The 20,741-nt window shown below is 34.6% G+C and overlaps 2 protein-coding genes across 3 annotated transcripts; one reads left to right on the top strand and one right to left on the bottom strand.

The window, feature by feature from the left end:
• The first annotated feature begins 1,384 nt into the window (after positions 1-1,384).
• On the top strand, positions 1,385-3,796 carry LOC133313899 (nuclear pore complex protein NUP62-like). The gene is made up of 3 exons (XM_061515312.1): positions 1,385-1,466; positions 1,540-1,638; positions 3,527-3,796. Exons 1-3 carry the CDS (start codon positions 1,419-1,421, stop codon positions 3,614-3,616), a joined length of 237 nt encoding a protein of 78 aa, XP_061371296.1. The 5' UTR covers positions 1,385-1,418; the 3' UTR covers positions 3,617-3,796.
• A 3,134-nt stretch (positions 3,797-6,930) lies between these two features.
• LOC133313914 (uncharacterized) lies at positions 6,931-9,162 on the bottom strand. Of its 2 annotated transcripts, XM_061515330.1 has the most exons (5): positions 8,948-9,162; positions 8,831-8,884; positions 8,255-8,390; positions 7,822-7,915; positions 6,931-7,402 (listed from the first exon to the last, which is right to left on the bottom strand). In XM_061515330.1, exons 1-5 carry the CDS (start codon positions 9,148-9,150, stop codon positions 7,140-7,142), a joined length of 750 nt encoding a protein of 249 aa, XP_061371314.1. In that variant the 5' UTR covers positions 9,151-9,162; the 3' UTR covers positions 6,931-7,139. The 2 variants fall into 2 exon arrangements, with proteins under 2 accessions (XP_061371314.1, XP_061371313.1); XM_061515329.1 differs by having other exon boundaries at positions 8,831-9,162.
• Between the last annotated feature and the right edge of the window lie 11,579 nt (positions 9,163-20,741).

Here is a 20,741-nt window from a genome sequence, read left to right as displayed (position 1 = left end):
GATTAAGAACTGATTGTTCATGATACTTATGTGGGTGTTATATAAATTAGCGCTACTGTCATAGATTGAATAATATGATCAATGTTGTTAAAACGTAAAGTCTACGTAGAAACGGTAGGGGTGAGCAAAAACGTAAAATCGTGAAACGTAAACGAAACGTAAGAGTTTATTACTTACTAAAAAATATATCCAACATATATATATATATATATATATATATATATATATATATCCAAAATACATCAATACATAAGTCATCACAAATTTAAGTTTAAACACTAAAGAAAATAAAATAAAAAATGGTGGAAGTAGGATAATTTAAATCTAATCTGTTAATTATTACAGCAATTGCAATTAACAGATATTATGAAAAAAAGAAAATCTACAATGCTTCGATTAATTAAGTTAAAGTGTGTTTAAAGCCAAATTAAAAAAATGATTTAGACTTCAAGTTGCGATTGCAGATGACAACAACACAAATTATGCGATAGCTTAGGCCCAAGATAAAAACCTAATTCCATTCAGACACTCAGTCATTAGTTTCAAATTTTTTAAAAAAATGGTTAAATAAATGCCGAGTTGACACTACGTTTCAACCGAGTTTACGAGTTGACACTACGTTTCAACCGTTTCGACCCAAAACCCGTTTCAACTACCGTTTCGACACGTTTTTTGTCATAAAAACGTAGAAACGGTACGTTTCTACGTTTCGACACTACGTTTTTACAACACTGAATATGATAGCTTTTGGAACAAGATTTTAGTCAGCTACCCTGGTGGAGGTCTAGAATCCAATCCCTCAATCCTAGTATGAAAAACCAACTAATACTAACTATGCCAAAAGAAACTAGTGTTCTGTGAGAAATTATTTTGGATATTTCAAGGTTTAGTCACCTTTACAACATTAAAATTAAATTCACAAATTGAAATTGTTTTTAGGTTAGTTTCAATATGATGAATTAGGTTAGTTTAACAACACTTCTTGGATTCCACCTTCCACCCCCCACCACAACAATTTTTTTTTGCTTTGTTTACTCATGACAATTGCATGACTTGGGTTTGAATCAAGGAATCCTGGTTTATAGACAATCTGTATATCCACTGGAAATTTTAATTAAGGTTGGTGGTTTGCCCTAGTCTTGGAATGAAGAGGCCTTCCTTCACCCTAAATTTTGTGCATACTAAAAGACCTCTTTTTTTAGTCATGTGAAATTCAATGTACAGCTTTACATGTGTATGCAATTAAAAGCTATGTATCTCTTCAAATCATGAAATGTATGGTTATATTTCTTTTCCTTTTCCACTTTAACTTCATTACTGATGCATTCTGCCATTCTTGGAATTATTATTATTTTTTTTTTAATACTTTCTCTTGCAGGTATGAGCAGTCTGAATTGATAGAAAGGGAACTAGAGCAGATGACAGAACAGATCAAATCAATCATCCAATCCCTTAACTCAAACCAGGTAAAGGTTGTAAGTTGATCTTTTATTTCAATAAAAGAGCAAGAAATTATGCTCACAATATTGTTTCATTCAGGGTGGAGAACTTGATGCACTTGATGGAATGACTCCATTAGATGCAGTGGTTAGAATTCTAAATAATCAACTAACTTCTCTGATGTGGATTGATGAAAAGGTTTGTATTTTTCATTCTGCTATTTATATAGCATATTGGAATTATTTAGCTGTTTCTGCTTGTTAGATAGTGTTACATGAGCAATGTTGAGATATATAGTCCCACATTGGTTGTATTAGCAACTAATGTGAAGTTTATAAGGCCTTTGACACTCCCACCCTTTGAGCTAGCTTTTGGGATGGTGTATCCCAAGGTTCTTTACATGGTATCAGAGCCTGTGCAATTTCACCCTTCTAGCCCAGAGGGCTCTTGCGTGAGGGGGCGTGTTACATGAGCAATGTTGAGATATATATTCCCACATTGGTTGTATGAGCAACTAATGTGAAGTTTATAAGGCCTTGGACACTCCCACCCTTTGAGCTAGCTTTTGCGGTGGTGTATCCCAAGGTTCTTTACAGATAGAAAGGACTACACTTGGACTAGACTTGTTTGCTTCAAGATCCAGTTTTTGATTTCTATGAGATGTATTTTTCACAATTAGTATCTGTTTATGTTGAGATATATAAAATCATTAATGTAGCCTTACCCAACATCTTACGCTTTTGGGTTGAATTGGTTCTTTACATGGTATCAAAGCCTCGGTGTACCGGGTTCGATCCTCACCACCCCTCACTTTCTTTCTAGTGGAATTTCTTTCTTCGCACTGGTAGGTGGGCCTGTGCATTGTCTACCCTTCAAGCCCAGTGGACTCTCGTATGAGGGGGCGTGTTGAGATATATAAAATCACTATTGTAGCCTCATCCAATAGCTTAAGCTTTTGGGTTGAATCGGTTCTTTACAGTTTATTGTGCAATTAGCCTAGTAAAGGTGCTTTTGCCTTATTTTAACCTGTTCACACTTGCAAGTTATTAGAAATATGGAACCATCAGTTATGGAGGAACCTTCAAGTTGGTATAGAATGCTGATCATGCATATCTTTTGAGTTATTAGAGTTAACTAGATTTGTAGAATTTGCTGTCATTAAGGATTTAGAAAGAGGTTTCAAAGTTATCTTGGTGGTGGAAATGGCAGTGTTCCTTACTGCGAAAGTTTTTGCCAACGAAACGGGAGGTGTGGGGATAATGTTTGTTATTCGGGGATATGAACTGTAGGAATTCTCCGTTTACTTTCTTTACCATTAATAACCTAGTCAACTTTGTTTGCTCAAGATTGATTAGAAAGCAGGGTTTACAGTGTAAATAGACAAATAAAAGTACTAATAGCCCCATCTTGATAAGCAAGTTGAATTGCAGTTAGATGCTGGACTGAAATGGAAGATGTAATTACGGATATTGTGACACATGACTGCTTTTGGTCCTGATAAATTTCCTTGTTCAAAAGGTTTCTTAAATCTACTTCTGCAGTTTTTAAGATGTGGGTTTATTACAAAGAATGTGGTCTATTTCTATTTTATGTCCATTTTACCAGTAGAAGGAAATTGATGAGGGTTCCCTCTTAGCTTCAGTTGTGCGGGGGTGGGACTGAAGTCAAGCTCGATATTAAAAATCCGTTGGCAGTCTGGGTCTGAAAGGACTGAGTTGATGTGCTAAGTAACGTTTGTTATCCTAATATTTGAAGTTTTGAACAATTTTTCACCCAATAAAATGGAAAGATATGGTTCATTTACTTAAATATTCTTTAGAGTCTGCAGTCCTTTGTTTTGGGAATTTCTTCTTTCTATGCAGTCTCTGCCTATCATCTAGTTGTTTGCAAGGGGTTATTCTACGAAAACTTGTATGGTATTTATAAAATATGCATAAGCTCCCAACTGTTACTCAAGCAAACCGAAGTAGCAGTCCAGAGGGAGAGGGTTGTGAAGTGGTGGATATACGTCTAGAGCTCATACTTTGTTAAATCTGTCTTTTGCTTTTTTTCTGCGAGTGCTCTGACTTTGATCAATCCACTTCAGGCTGAAGAATTTTCTTCCCGTATTCAGAAGCTAGCCAACCAAGGTTCTTCAGATCGTGAACTGACTGGTCCAGGAATCTGGATGTCCTGATATTTCAAATTTGTACAGTATCTGAACCTTGTCAAAATTAGATGAAATACTTTTACCAAAAAAAAAAAAAAAAGATGAAATACCAGCAAGAGAAAACAGAGATTTGTATGCATAGGCTATTATTTCCCCCCAAGATTCCGGAAACTGTTTCAGAGATTTTACTATATGAACTTTTATTGACTTTCCCAATATTTCTTCTATAATTTCTTATTGAAGAAATAAAAGCTGTCGTTATGAAATTGAGAAGCCTTAGCAGTAAAGAATGAAGTAACAAGCACCGCAACTCTGAAGACAATGTTTAAGATTTGTGAGAAGTCCTTTTTGAGTTACTGTGGTTTTAGAGATAGTACATTGCTGGTATGAAGAAAGGGAATATAATTTCTGCTTTTGAAGCTGACAAATTTGTCAGTCACAGAGACAAAAGGATAGATAGAGAAAACATAAAGGAATGAGAGATAAAAAATGATGGGGCCACTCTTTTTATGTCTTTGTGACAGACAAATTTGTGTGCTTCAAAAGTTAAAATCATATTCCCATAAAGAAAATAATAACAAATAAAATTATTTATTTTTGTTCAAGTCAAAGACCATAACGTTAATGTAAATTCTTTTTAAATAATTAATGTTTGAACTATGGAGTTTACTTTGGTATTTTACATGGTATAATATTTTACCTTCATGCGTTTGTGACTTACAAATCTTGTAATATTTCAATTTTACCTCATGAGTCTCACGACCCTTTTCTTCAATCAAATCAGCAAAAGTTTTTTTTGTGAGTAAATATCTTTTTTGGTCCTTAGCAAATTTCACGATGTCCGCTTTAGTCCATAGCAAATAAAAAAGCTTATCGTGGTCCATAAGAAATTCAAAATGGATTCATTTTAGTCCTTTTAGGGATTAATATGAGTCTTTTTTGAATTTCTGAGGGACCACGATTTTAACTAAATGAGTTTATTTTGAATTTTTTAGAGATCACGATGGGTCTTTTTATTTGCTAGGGATTAAAACGGGTATCGTGAAATTTACTGAGGATCAAAAAGAGTATTTACTCTTTTTTTTTTTTTACCACCGTTTTCGCATCCCTTATCAACAACTTCATTCTTCTCAGCCAAACCCGAACCCGAACTCTCCATTGCAGCAGTTTTTCCTTCTTGAAGAAAACCAGATAAAGCATAGAAAATGGAGTTGTTAATCACCATGCCATGGTATTGAGTCCTTCTCCAGCAAAACCCTTGTGAAAGTTGAACTCTGAAACACAAGCTTCGAAGAGATTTAGACACCCAGAACGCTAGAATGGAAAATGGCTTCAGATTAGTGGAAGACCTTCTAACCCTAAATATGTAAATTAAGTGGTTCATGCCTGTGCCTTTAGCGGATCGAAGTTGGGCGGAAGGTGTAGCAGCCCTGGTGGTATTATATTGAACATGTTATTACGTTGCTCTATGGGTGTTTGATAAAATAATCCAAAGAACAAGTGTTTTTTTATTTTAACATCCAAATAACTTTTTTACTTAAAAAACTTTGAATTTTAGAAAAAGTTATTTTTAAAAAAAATAATTCATAAAAAGTATTTTTTTCAAAAAATCATTCAAACGGCCGTTAATCCTTGTCATTGCTGAACTGAAAGGTGTTGTTGAGTGTTAACCGCCTATTCAGATTATGAGTCTCTGTGTGAGTGTGTATGACAACTTTTCTGACAATAATTCTTTTTTAATTACTATTTCCGGGAACTGAAATGGATAAAAAACTCGTTTGGTAAAATCAGTTTATTTTTTTTGTTCCGGGATGAATCAGTTTAATTTTTGTGCTGGGAAACAGAAAAAAGAATCAATTTTTTTTTGCTTTTTTATTCCCGGGCATAAAATGAGAAACACTTATCCCTCTCAATCACTCTCCACTATCGTACCACTAGTGTCGTCGTCACCACCCCTCACCACCACCTCCATCTATCACCACCACCACCACAACTACAGTCGCCGCTAGGGATGTAAATGGGCTAGGCTAGGCTTTGGCTTAAATAGGTCAAGCCTGTGTAAAAAACCATTGGGTATGGCCTGGTCTATTAGCGCTCCAAATTACAAGTCTAGCCTGACCTATATTTAAAAAATAAAAGCCTTGGCCTAGGCCGGTTAACTTGTTTAATCCTATTAAACATTCAAGAATTAAATGAATAACTAAAATAATATTATTTTATTATTCAAAATTATTAAATAATAATTTTATTTATTATATTTTAAATAAATAATATGATATATGCCGACCTGTAGGTTTATAGGCCCGACATGTACGAAAAAGCCTCTGGCCTGTTTTCTAAATAGATTTTTTCAAAAGCCTAGGTCTATTCTATTTTACTACTTATAATAGGTCAAGTCTTGCCTAATATAGGCTAGGTCGTAGGCCCTTGTAGGCCGGCCTAGCCCATTTACACCCTTAGTCGCCGCCGCCGCCACCATCACCGTCACCACCACCATCACCACTACCGCCATCAACCACCACCACCATCATCTCAACCACTGTCGTCACCGCCACCATCGCCATCACACGCCACTGCCACCACCCCATCGCCACCACTACCATCACTACCACGTCATCAACCACCACTACTATTGTCGCAACCACTACCGTCACCACCACCGTCGTCGCTGTCGCCTCCACCAACCACCGCCACCATCGTCACAATCATTACCGTCATTACCGTCACCACCACCACTATCGCCACAATTACACCACCCTCGCCACTACCATCACCACGCCATTGCCACCACCGCCACCACCACCACCACTGTCACCTACCATTACCGCCACCGCCGCAGCCACTGTCACCACCACCACCATGCCACTGCTACCATTGTTGCCGCCACCAACCACCATACCCACCACCATTGTCGCAACCACTGCCGTCACCTCCACCACCATCATTGTCGCAACCACTACCGTCACCTCCACCACCACCATCTCCACCACTACTGCTGCTGCCTCCACCATTACCATCGCCATCGTCGCATCCACTGCCGTCACAACCACCACCACTATCTTCACCACGTCACTGCCACCACCACTATCGTACCGTCGTCGCCGCCGCCACCACCACAACCACACCATGTGGAAAGGAAAGTGATGATCCGTAATTTTTTTATATTTAATAGGAATCATTTTTTATTATATTATTTGTTGTGTTATCAAACACAATTCTCATTCTCGGAATAAAAATGTTATCAAACACATTTTTTTTTTTCAGAAACTATTCCATGGCACAAAAATAGAAAAAAATTGTTTCTTTTCAGAAACAGTGCTAGATAATAGAATAGTTGTCATACACACCCTATGCCTTGTGGAATGCTTTCTCAGGCTGATTACTACATCAAAATGCTAATCATAAGTATCTAGCTTAATATAGCAGATTATGTAATGCCATTTCGTTTTAGTCAAAATTTTTACATAACAGTCAAAGTTTGCACATGAATCTAATGTCCAAATTATTATAATCTATGTATAATGAAGTACTGTTGTCCGTTCTCCGAAGATTAGAACCTTTGGGATCGAGTCATAATTACAATCAAAAGGATTAAAATGGAGAGAACCAAAGACGACCTTACTTTTTCATCCAGCTCCGTTGCATCTGCTGTTGCATTTTCCATTCTAGGAAATTGAAATACATCATTCATAAGTGACTGGAAACTTTCCATCAGTACCAAAATCTTTGGTTTAATGATATCCAATATCCAGCTTAATATATGTATGCCGAATTCTTTTTGTTCAGAAATCTGAGACCTGCTGCTACATTCAACTGGATGAAATAATACAAAGTGAAGCGAGTTAGTAGAAGTTTAACATTGGCAAGATTTTATGAAAGGAAAACAATTTTATTTGGTTGGTTTCACTCCTTTCATAATGCTAAAACATAGCTATTTTCATGAAAAGAAATCTATTTTATTTGGTTGGTTTAATTACTTCTTTCCCACGGAGAAAAGGCTTTGCTTCTTGTTCTAGTAGCTAGGTTTAGTTCCTTCTTAGCTTAATATTACAATATAGCTGCTTCAAAACAGTAACTTAACCATTATCAGTATATTACATATCTATCTCTTTCTTTCTTCCTTTTTGGTTTTTGGTTTGGAATGCACGAATGCAGTTGGAAGCCATCGATCCATTTATTTATTTACTTTTGTACTGCAGTTCACAAAAAATACGGCCACCTAAAATACGGACCTGAATCAGGAAACTCTAGGACCTTGTGATGCAGCACATTGCTCATGACAGCATCCCAAATAGCTTTATCAGATGATAGTGAAACCACTAATCTCTACAAGAAAGTCATAATCCGAGAGACACATTCAAACCACAGAGAAAAGTAAACAATACCAACTACAAAATGTCAGAGAAAATTAAATAATAAAAGCAAGAACGACCACCTAGAAAGTGCGAGTGATAAATGAGGTTCAAAATAAGTTATTGGCCGCCAAATTATAAAAGAAATGTCAAAAGAAAGTAGAAAGTCTAAAAACAACAAATATATCATTCAAAAAAATAAGAGAATTTTCATAATTTCAAATTTTACACAAAATCAGGGATTGTTTTGGTTTACTTGGAGAGATAGCAAATACTTTTCAATGTTATGAAACTACTAAAGTCAAGTAGGAACCTTAATAGAGGGATCAGCCTGCAGCAAATGGAGAGCATCATAAAGTCTTATATATCCCTTAGACAGCACTATCCTCGAATCATAAGATCCTGCAATCTGCTGAATTGTGTTTGAGGATGATACTGCTTGCATAAAACTGAACGACAACAGTTTGAAACGGAATGCTCAATTTGTTATTGCTTGCAAAAACTCTTATAACCCACAATCGGAAAAAGTTAAAACCATCAAATTTCCTGAAACAACTTTTACAGCCAACAAGATACAACTGAATTAAGAGTTATAAGAAAATGTTGTAACGTTAGGGCTCAAGATAGAATACTGATTGAAGTTAAACTATTCATTACCAAAACAATAACTAGTGCATTTGAAATTCCAAGAAATCCTAAAATAATGTATCCAAACAGAGTCACACTACGTATATATATATATATATACACACACCAGAACTAACAATTTCAACCAATCTAATGTTGTGTGAAAAGACCATTATCTCAAAGGGGTGACATGTAAAAATAGATACAATATAGATGCCAGAAGAAAGTACATAGAATTAGTAATTCACAACTTAGAACTCACTCTTTAAGAGCTGATACCGCATCCTCAATTTCCCATTGAGATGGAACCGGCTCAAACACATGTTTATAGCGACAACCACTTGCTGTTTTGGCTTCTTTTCCATCCCCCATCTCCATTTTTCTGCAAAGTTGAATGTGACAGCAGCAGCAGCAAGATAAGCTGTTGTATGGTGTAAAGAGCATGCTGCTATCAGTTGAAACTGGAGGATTAAGATTGGAAGAAGAAGAAGAAGAAGATGATGATGATGATAAAGAAAACTTATTCAGGGTGCTCCTATACTGAGGCGCAGGATGGTCAACATGCATGGTTCCACCTCCCATCGATGATTGCTTTCTAAAATGCTGAGCAGTGACTGTACACTCTTACTCTTGTATAATCTTCTTGGCTGGCCAATGATTGGTGCAAGGTGGGGTGTGGAGATTGGATGGGCTTTGTACAAAATTATAGGCCCATTCGGTAGTGGGTTGCCATAAACTTTGTATTGAAGAGTTATTTCAGATTTGGTTAGGGTGAGAAGTAGGGGTGTAAATGGGCTGGGCTGGGCTTTGGCTTTTCTGGCTGAAGCCTACGTAAAAAAAATTCAGCCTATCTGGCCTACTGGCCTATCAAAGGCTTTATTTGTAGGCCAAGCCCGGCCTGTTTTAAAAAATAAGAAAGCCCGACATGGCCTACAATCTTGTAGGCCTACCACTGTAGATACTAAGCAAAGAAAATAATTGTATAGAGCAAAGAAAGTTTCATTCATGAATGCACTAGTACTTCTCATAAGAAAAAAATTACAAACAAGAAAGAGTCAACATAATACCCCAGCTTTAGAATGTATATCATAGAAGAATAGAGTCAAAGAAATGAGAAAAATAAGAAAAATACAATTATTGAGTGCTGAAATAAAGTCTACAAGAGAATGTCATTCATCTAATAATTAGGGTTGGTATTGGTACTTTGCCATGCCACATAAAATAAATATTATTTTATTATTTTGTTTTTAATAAATTAAATAGGCCAGCCTACAAAGGTTTGGGCCAGGCTTGACAAAATTGGCTTACGACCTATTTTTTAAAAAAGTTTTCTTAAAAGTCTAAGTCTACTCTACTTTTCTGAAAGGCCAGGCCAAGCCAGGCTTAATGTAGGCCGGGCTATAGGCTAGACTGGGCCAGCCTAGCCCATTTACACCCCTAGTGAGAAGTACTTGGTTCGCCTATAACATAAATAGCATTAAGGCAGGCAAATAAGCTTTAATATTATCAAACATTTCGTGTAAAGTTCTATAAGTAGCATGATATCATAGTGCTATGCAACTTGATACAGTAAGAAACAATTTAGATATAAAAAGACAACCCTTTTCGCTTTTTTTTTTTTTCCACAAATAAAATTCTTGAAAGAAATTGAAGTTAAAAAAATAAAAGGAAGAATAATTCATAAATATCATTGAATTTTAGTATAATTTTTATATTAGAAAAATAGACTTTTAAAATTTTAATTTTAATTTTGAAGTTGATAGTTGCTGAGTTCGTGCTGAGATGTTGGATGATAGCGTGGCTTGATGTTTGTTGCTCAATGAAGGAGCTTGTGTGTAACACCTCGGTTTACCAACCAGAATGCTACGCAGATATGGTATAGATACACACTTAATTTAATAAGAACAACAGAAGACTTCCTATAAGTATCACAATAGTTCTCTTGAAACTACATGACCAATTTAAAACTTTTCCTTTTGTATTCTTTATGTTCACATCATTATAATAAATTATACAGCCCTATAACTGCATAAAATTAAAACTTAACACCAAATTGTAACAGCTACCAATTCAGTAAAAACGGACAACATGACCTCTATTTATCGGACTATCCAAATTCTTAAACCTGATATCCAGACATAACCAATACTTACATATTCATATTAACATCTTCAGAATCTATCCATAGATTCCTACTTACTCTCAACAAACATGAAACATACAGACATGCTAACATATCCAAACATTTAACTACATAACCTCACAACAATTATATACAGTTGTACCAACAATACCTTCAACTCAAATATATAATTTATACGAAACATAGACATACACGCATAAACCCAACGTTAGTCTATCGTGCTGCTCCTGATGTGTTTGTTAACCATTCTTTTCCGTGTCACTAGTCCTTTGAAAACTCGTCGTCCGAGAAAGCACCTGAAATGTGTCCCCATAACGCGGGGTGAGATTTAAAATCCCAGTAAACTCTAAGTTTATAGAATAGTCTCCCATTCTTAAGCTCACTTCCTGCATAGTCAACACACGCAGAATAGAAAAAAGCAGACAGATTACGCATAAAATTTTCAGACAAATTATACATCACACAACATACAAAATTCCATATCATTAAATCTAGTTCAATTACATCCTATGGTTAATTACATGTAATCATTACAGTTTGACAAGCAACTTACATATTTAAATTACTTAACACTACAGTAAATAATAAATATGTAAACACAACCACTTTCAAACAATTGTATTTAACTTAGTAAACCATTCAGAGTTTACCAATAACCTTACAGGATTTATCATATAATCCAATGCTACAGTTCTTACAGAAGTTTTCATCTTTCTCTCGTTAACTTGGTACTCCAGGAGTGATTTCTCCAAGTATCATAGCATTCCTAGATATATTCGCATTACTTTATCATATTCTTCTTTCAATAACCAATACTGACAATTTCATTACTTTTAAGAATATCAATAAAATTTACAAACACAATAAAAATCAACAGATAACAACAATTAACAGATAAAACACACCATCACACAAAATTATTCATCAATTAAACAAATACATTAAACATTTCAACACACACACACACACATTCAATCTACACATTATAACACATCATAGAATATAAGATAAACCTACACCTACACTTACATATATATTTATCTTTACATCACAAATAGCCGGAATCACCCGATGGCCGAATGCGTTCACAGTAATAACTTATCACATTCCACCAGAGTCATCCATTAATCGAATGAACTCAACTTGTACGAACAGTTTATTCATTTGCCTCATACTGGAATTTGTAACAGCCCGTTGAACACCGGTATTGTTAACATTGATTATGATATTAAGCGCATTTACAATCACAACTATTTATTTATAAAAATGCGAGTAAACTTTATCCTTTTTATTACGCGAGCAGTTAAAACAATAATAAAGCGTAATAAATAAAAGTTGTGATCGTAATTGTAAACTCTTTGCGGAATAATTATTTAAACTACTAAAATATCATATAATACCTCTCTCGAGTCACTAAGGGATTCCCATAAACCCACTTAGCTAAAATCTCAATTTTTGGTTTTTTACCTATCCGAACATAGTTCGGTATTTTAATTACTGCGGGCAAACCGCATGACGCGCGCTCCTCATCTTTTAGTATGTTATTTTACACTTAATTACCTTTCTAACGAGCTATTACACGAGTCATAAAGTTCTCTTTTGCTCCGGATATCACCGTTTGAAGTTGGACAAGTAAATCTGCCAGCCAACCTCAAACCGGCTCCAAACCACCTTCACTCTATCAATTATTATGGAAAGTACATTCAACCAATTTCTCTCAAATTTTTATACAGTAAACTAGACACCTTAAGATTCAATTTGACATATCATGCACCTAATTTGACGAAGAAATGAAACGGGAATAAAATCCCCAAAAACTGCCAGAAACAGCCCCTGCACAGGTGCGTTCTCGACAGTTCGTGTTCACAGGCTTATACAGGGCTACTTTCAACCCAGAAAATTCTCAAATTTTAACAAAAGATAGAGGACATCACAAGCTTTAAAACGGCGTATGGAACGTCCCCATTGGACTTCTGTGGAGGGAGATATGCTCTCCTAAAGTTCACCTAAATTCAGCCAATTTCTAGAAATTTCGCCAGAGTCTCCTTTGTTTTTCTAATAAATTTCACGTTTAAAGGTGTGTTATCTAACCTCATGGGTGGCACGCAAGGACCAACAATGCCTTGGTGCTCTTACAACCCTTCACAATTTATATCAATTAGCTTACTTTTCCATTTAATTATCTCTTTACAAAATCTTAAACCATTTCAATCACATTAATTCCTTTGCATGCAATTCTTTGACATAAAACATAAATCAAATCCTAGAATAGGCCTATTTCCCTTTCATCATATAGCATGCTTCAATATTACATCAAGTCTCCAATGAACATATCACAATTTACAACTTCAATTACAAATATTACAACGTAAAACCTCCAAAATGAAATGTAATAACCTAAGCTAAACTTAGACAAAATATGACATGAACATCAATGATACAATGCATAATCTTAACTCAATATGATGTTCAAGTCCTAAGTCTAGCCTAGGCCCCATGGCCCCAAAATGCAAAATAAACGTAAGTCCTACTGCTCAAGCTACGGGTCTCTTACCCGCCGCTCCAGCACCACAGCCACTACCTGAAATAAAGTCCCCAAAGCAGGGTGAGATATACGGATATATCTCAGTAATCCAGAGGTTCTGGAGAATACTCCGCCCCATGGCTCACTTCGATGCATATCAACAACATAATGTAACATTTAAAACCGGGATAAAGCATGGGATTTAGTGAAGTAGGGGAGCATAGAGAAACAAAATACGATGAAGCTGGAATGGTCAATGCCAACACCACGCAACGTCCGGCCTAGTGGCCTCGACACATAGCCTACGGGTTTCAAACCAAGGAGTGTTCCCAGAACATCAACTAAGGCACCCTCCATCCATATCCACCCGAGACTTCCTAGTGTGCTCCTCTACGAATCACACACCACGACCCCATATCAACTGGAACTCCCTCACGGAGATCTATCCAGTGGAAGTCCGTAACGCCCGAAGGCAACAATCTACTGGCCAGAGACACGATACATCCTATGTACCACTACACATACAATATGCATGAGCATGTTATACTATATTATTCACATACATTTCCTACCATTACCCTCAACGGGTATGGTGGAGCACACACGGGGATCAAATCCCAGTACTAAGGGATTACCTGAATAATCTCCTTCTCACAGCTCCAATGCAATACGTTACCGAGCTAGGTACAAACAGAAATGCCATAATTCCTTTGGTCCGGGACCAAAGGCAACCCATCAAGCTCACGGTTCAGGGTTCGATTCTGCGGGAGGCAACCTACAATGATCACACAAGGATCATCAATACAAGGTGAATCCACCAAAATCACAAAACATCGAATTTCCCTTTCCACCTAGGCTAGGTTCGACCATTTTAGGCTTATTTTACCAAATATTTTTCTAAATTTTCTTTTTATTTTTCTTTAGCATCATAAGGCTACCACAACACCATTTTAGGTCCCACTTTCAATCCTACACCACCACAACACCATTTTTTCATTTATTCCACTTTAGGTCCAATTTCAAAATCCACACAATCCAAATATTTTCCCTTAGATTTTCCATGCCTCCACTCATTACCCAACACCTCTACAACACATCAACCACATAATTTCACAATATCAAATCCCCAATTTCCTCACTATGGCCAAAATGTACATGGCCTCCTCCCAATGGTTATCCAATCCAATTCAACATTCCCAACCATCACACAATATCACTATCAACCCATACAAACACTCAATTACACAATCACATAACATCTCCATTTCACAAAGTCATGGCATTTCAACTCAAATTTTCACTAAGTTATCGTCCAAATTTCTCAATAATTTTATGGCATTTATCACTCCAAAACATCATTCTAAACCACAATTGTCTAATACACAATTTCCATTTGAGCTCTCTAACTACATCAAGCACACAAATATGCTCCAGGTTTCATGAAATATGATCTATTAATTTAACCAATAAAAGGTGTTGAAACTTACCCACAATCAAGTCCCAAGACTCCTCCAAGTGATCCCCAATCAACAGCTTGAGCAAACAACTCCAAAAATCCCAAAATTCTTCACAATTTTGTGGCTGACTTTGCCCTTTTTCTCACAAATGAGAGGGTTTCAAGGGAAACTAATCGGTGGGATGTGTTCGGATGATGATTTCCAACAACTTTTCTTACAAAATTTTCTTGATTCGGGTTAGTATTAAAGGACTAATGAGGAAGAGAAGATTTGAATCAAAACTTCCATGGAGGGTCGGGGTTTCAGCCAAGAAGAGAGAGAGAGAGAGGGGAAAGATGATGATGAATAGTGGACTTGGTCCACTAAACATCCATAATTTCATAACTTATTTAGAAACTATAATTTTTAACATTAACCATTGTCCTTTAATTATCCTTGATCAGATGAATCCGGAGTTTTCCGGTCGTTCGGAGAAATTGCAGTTTGAAGCTGTTATGCGCGTTGTGGGCACACTTCTCCAAACTCACTAATTTCTATCAATTTTTATCAGAAATCATATTTCCTAGTCCTATATATCATTTATAACTTATATCCAAACCTAGAGCTCAAAATTCAATCAGCATGCTTTACGGTGCAACTGTACCGCGATATTTTTATACGATAAAAACACTATTCATCAAATTTTTAGAAACTTGCCTAACCACTCAATTTTTTATTCTGAATCCATTTCCAGGGTTGTTTTTATCATTTGAGACCTCCTACTCAATTTTACTTTCCTAGGGTTATGTGTTTGGCTAATTACCATTTTACCATTCCTTTGTATTTTGGCCTTAATTTCAGGATTTTCGCTAATCCTACCCTTTAATTCACATTTAATATATTAATATATGTTTTATAAATGTGGAGTGTTATAGAATTCACTCATACTTTATACATATTTATATATATAAATCATCTTATAGAATCATGTACTTTCAATTCAACACACTTACAAAGCATCCTTTCTTTCTAAGGATTACCTGTACAAACTATCACATATATTTAGTATTCATTTCTTTTCTCTTTACAAGATACAATCGATTCACCGTCAATTTTATCAGAACATCAAAGTATTTGAACCTCATACATAAACTTTACCAGGCATACAATTTCATCTTAGACTCAAAATACATCTCCAAACTTATCAGACATACCAATCATTTCACAAATCATCAGACACATTAATCATTTCACATATCAGTAGACACGTCAATCATTTCGCATATTAATAGACATGTTAATCATTTTACATGTCAACAAACACGTTAATCATTCCGCATATGAACATACGCGTCAATAATTCCACATACCAACATACATGTCAATCATTTCACATATTAACATATACGCAACGTTAAACTATTATTTAAATTATATATCAACATACCTCACACACCACATTTTTATTTACCATATGTATACCACTATTCCAATGTCCAACCATGTTATTAATACAGACAATAACCATTATCCCACCGGATTCTGGTAAGACAATAAGCGAGAAGAAAACTCTTTAAACAGAGAGCTTACCTGCAAAGCTTTACTCATATGCAACTTGATTTCCCATTATTTTGCTCTTGAATACACTCTAGTATCATAAACTAAACACTATCAATTTTTTAATAAGTGTCACTTGCAATTCAATAATTAACATTTACATGTTAATTTACCAATTTACTTAGGTGATTTATCTAACTCTTTTAACCACTTTACTTGAATTATTCTTATAAAATTCTGAGACTTCACCGTCTTAATACAGATGTCTTAAGATTTATAACGGTATATGATAAGCTTTGTTTTGATAAGTATAACTTAAGACATGTCCGCCGTAAGCAAACTGCTTAAACCCGTCGTCAAAAATAGGACAACAGACACTTTAGTATTTTTCTGGAAATGTTTTCCCATCAATTTTATTCTCAAATTTCTATTCACAATACTAGACATCTGGGGCTTTAATTTGAAATAATATTTGTCTCCTTTCGTCAAGAAACGAAGGAGTTATGAATTTTTCAAACTCCATTTAACATGTTGCCAACACAAAGCAATTTCGGATACTGTCCACATTTTCCAATTTTGGACATGATTCAGCACTCATAAAAATTCCATCTTTTGAGAAAAGAAACTAGACACCTTAACCTTTAATTTGATGCCTCACACAATTCATTTCATTAATAAATGAGTGAGATATGACCTTTCCAATTTGGACTAAAGGTAAACAAAATTCCTTTACACCCTTAACCACCTTCATTATTTTATTCACGAAATCTCCAATTTTGGCTGGATTACTCTGAATTTTTGATATGTTATAATAGACTTACATATCATTGATTTGGTACAAACCAAACTCCATTTGGAGCTCTATAACTCCAATTATAAATTTTCAAAATAGAGGCCAGATTGCCTCCATTAGGGTTTTTCACTTTTCCTTTTAATTAAACTCAAATCCAATTGCTTCAATCTTGTAAATACTTTAACAAGCATAGGTCGAAACCCTAGCTTGCTCTTTAACGAATCTTGTTGCATTTTTTTACAAGCTTTACTTGTTTATTTTGCTTTTAATTAAACCTACAAACAATCTTAGACTTCAAACCCCATCAATTAATTAGGATTATAACATCATATATTCAGCTTTAAAATAGAAAGAAGAAAGATGAAATCTCAAGATTAAACCACTAGAAATCAAGTAGGTTACCTTGTATAGATTATAGGAGAACACTAGGTTAATCTCCACACTTTAAATCACCAAAAACCTCATCTTTCAACACCATGGCAGCCACACCTTCATGATTGCAAAGATGATAAAATCCACTCAACACAGCCCCTCTTGGAAAACTAATTGCATGGTTGGGTTCACAAACTCCTAAATTATGAGTTTCATGTAGAAACTTTAACCTAAAAGTGTTTAGTTTGAGAGATATGACTTAGCCCCTTTTCAAAAGACCATGTTCAAACATAATGAAGCAAAGAAGGAAGAAGGAGAGCACGAGTCACTCAAAAAGAAGAGGTGACGAATTGTGTTGATAGAATGTCTTAAAGTTATTTTAACTTAACTTAGTTAATTCTACAACTTTGTCTACAAGTTGCTTTAACTTGTCAACTTGAAATTGTATATTATCGGTCCATATACTCCCTCATTTATTGATGTGTTCAGCTACCCGATTTGAAGAAAAATGAACCGACTTCCACTTCCAAAATATCACAAAATGACTTGGTTTTCTACTTTTACAACTAGTCTACAATTTTTGACTTTCAACACACTTTTTCTTTAATCCTATTAGTTACTTTTCTTATACTTGTTCATCCCACATGGCTGAAAACACAATAAAGGATTCGTTGGACGCACATGAAGGAAGAAAGAAAGCAACTTACATGTAAGAAAAATCAACAATTCAACAAAACTAATTAACCAATAGTTTACTAGTTTTTCTTTCAACTTTGACCTAGTCATCCTTTTAAATTAATATGATTGGTTCATCTTAAAACATACAATTTTATATGTTTCATGGCATAATAGAATGTATTCAATCATCCATTTAGTAGAAAATAAGACTAGGTTAGTAAATTAGTCAACTTTGACAACATACTTTGATTTTTCATACAATTTAACATATCTTTGACTTTTAATTTATCAAGCTTTGACTTATTTTTATAAATTAATATAGACATAATTAGATTAATCCAAGACCACTTCTAGTCATCAAAATTCTATAAAGAATTTAATTACAAATCAAATTTAAGCTTAGACCATTATTTTGCTTATTTACAAATTAGTCGCTATACTTTCACATATTATATTTTGACCCGTAGACTTTGTTAATATTCTCATTTGGGTCTAATTTACCTTATTTGATATGAATTGTATCGTCACAAATTTTATGAGCTACAGTGCCATGTTGGTGCTAAAGGCGCGATGAAACAGAGGCTTGACATGATGATGGCGCCAGCTAATATAACAACCCATATCAATATATTATGAAAATATAGAGTGATTATGAAGTTGATAAGTTATCAGTGATTTAAATAGATTCCTGAGTGGAATTGAGAGCAGTAAATCATGCAAATGATAGGATAATTAATATGAGGGTATAATTCATGTCTAACAAGTCAATTAGGACCTAAATAAGAGTAAGAGTTATGTTGAAAAACAAAGATGTCAATTTGGTAATGACAAGGGTATTTTGGTAATTTTACAAACTAGGTCTAAATTGAATTCTATCAGTCTAGTTAAATTGTATTGTGAATTTTTAAGTACTTAAAGTATGTTTAATTTAATTAGATGATATATAGAATAATTAAAAGAATTAGGTCAGAGATTAAGGAAATTAAAAGTCAAATTAGGTCAAAGTAAGCTTAAATTTTATAGCTAAGCTAAATTCTTGGTCAAAGTGAATTGTCTTGCTTTCCTTCATCCAACGCATGATTCTTTGTTTTGTATGTAAGTTGGTCAAAAACTTAAGTGTATGATGTGTAAAGTAGAAACCAATAGGAATTAATTAACAAAAGTCTTTGAAAAAGTCAAAAATGGTGGCTTTTGTGATATTTTCATCTGTAAGTCGGTTCTCCTTCATTTCTTTCCTATTTCCACGCAACTTGCACTTGTGTGTATTGTATGTTCAACAAATTTAAAGTTAACACAAATAATTGATGACCAATGATAATTATTTTAGGTGGTAAAAGTCAAAAAGTAAAGGAAATTTAAGTATTAAGTCTTTGAAAGTGTTTAAATTTTTCATTTCTCTTCTCTTCTCCATTTCCATGAAAATGTTCTCTTCTTTTCTTCTTCCTTGGCGAGAGACATGAAAGGAGAAAGATCTTGAGAGAACTTTGTGATTTAGCCATTATTTCAAGAAACTTTCAACATGAAAAATGATCATTAAAGCTTAAGGAACAAAACCCTAAGCTTTGTTTCTCTTAGAAAACCTCCAATCTCTTGATTTCACTTCATGAAAGCCACTTCTTAAGCACTATTCATGGAGGAAAAGTTGAGTGTTTTTATGGTTTGAAGCTTGGAAAATGATCTCTAGGTGATTTGCAGTTCATTGGTGTCAAGAAACTCAAGTTTGAACGATTAGTTTTCAAGTTATGATTTTAGAATTCTCTCTTGAAACATGGCTGAACATGGATGATGTTAACTCAGGTGGATATATTGTATTTTGATATGTGTTTATGGTCTTTGATGTTCATGGAGTTGATTGAATTAAGTTTGAATCAATAAAAGTTGTTGAAAAATCAATGAAACCCTCAAGAGGCAAATCGACCCACTATTTTGAAAAAATCATTTCTGGAGTTATAGAACTCAAAATTGAGTGTGGTTTGTAGAAAATTAAATATGCACATGTATAATATAACATATTAAAAACTCATGGAAATTGGATTACAAATGAAATTTTCGTGAATTAATTGGTGAAGATTGTCAAGGCTGAAAACCTTTGTTAGCATTTCGGCCATGTGAAGAACTTTGGTAAAAATAGCATGTTTAATTAAGTATTCACCTAGATTATGGATATTTGTTAACTTTAAGGAATATTGAATAAAATGGATTTGATTAGAAAACAAGTTAAGACCTTGTTCCCTTGAAATGTCCTTATCGGTTATATAGGGTTTTAGGTCATTATGAATATGGTCTCATGTCATGAAATAGGGTTATGGTACCTTATATATATTCAAGATGATTAAGACATTGGAAGATGTAAAGATCAAGAATGCATGGTAAACATGTTATGTTTAATTATTTTTGGTTATGGAAACTTGATTAAAACAATAGGATTAAAGTGTGAAAGTGAAGAAGCCCATGAACCCTAAACATATGCAATTCGGCTATATATGGTTTAATATGATTAGAAACTAAGTTAATTAATAATTAAACATAGAAACTTAATTGAAGTAAGTTTCAAATGGGTTTGAGTGTTTAAGTTTCTAATTGATGGTGTTTGGATATAAGTTTAACATAATGTAAAAGAATGTCAATTTTAGGGCTTAGGTCTGACTTGTTGTATGGGCAAGAATTGTC

The sequence above is a fragment of the Gastrolobium bilobum genome, unplaced genomic scaffold, assembly GCF_033153095.1.
Source record: "Gastrolobium bilobum isolate Gb01-03AN ecotype WA unplaced genomic scaffold, APGP_CSIRO_Gbil_v1 utg3533, whole genome shotgun sequence".
Lineage (NCBI taxonomy): Eukaryota > Viridiplantae > Streptophyta > Magnoliopsida > Fabales > Fabaceae > Gastrolobium > Gastrolobium bilobum.
This window is presented reverse-complemented; position numbering and strand designations above follow the sequence as displayed.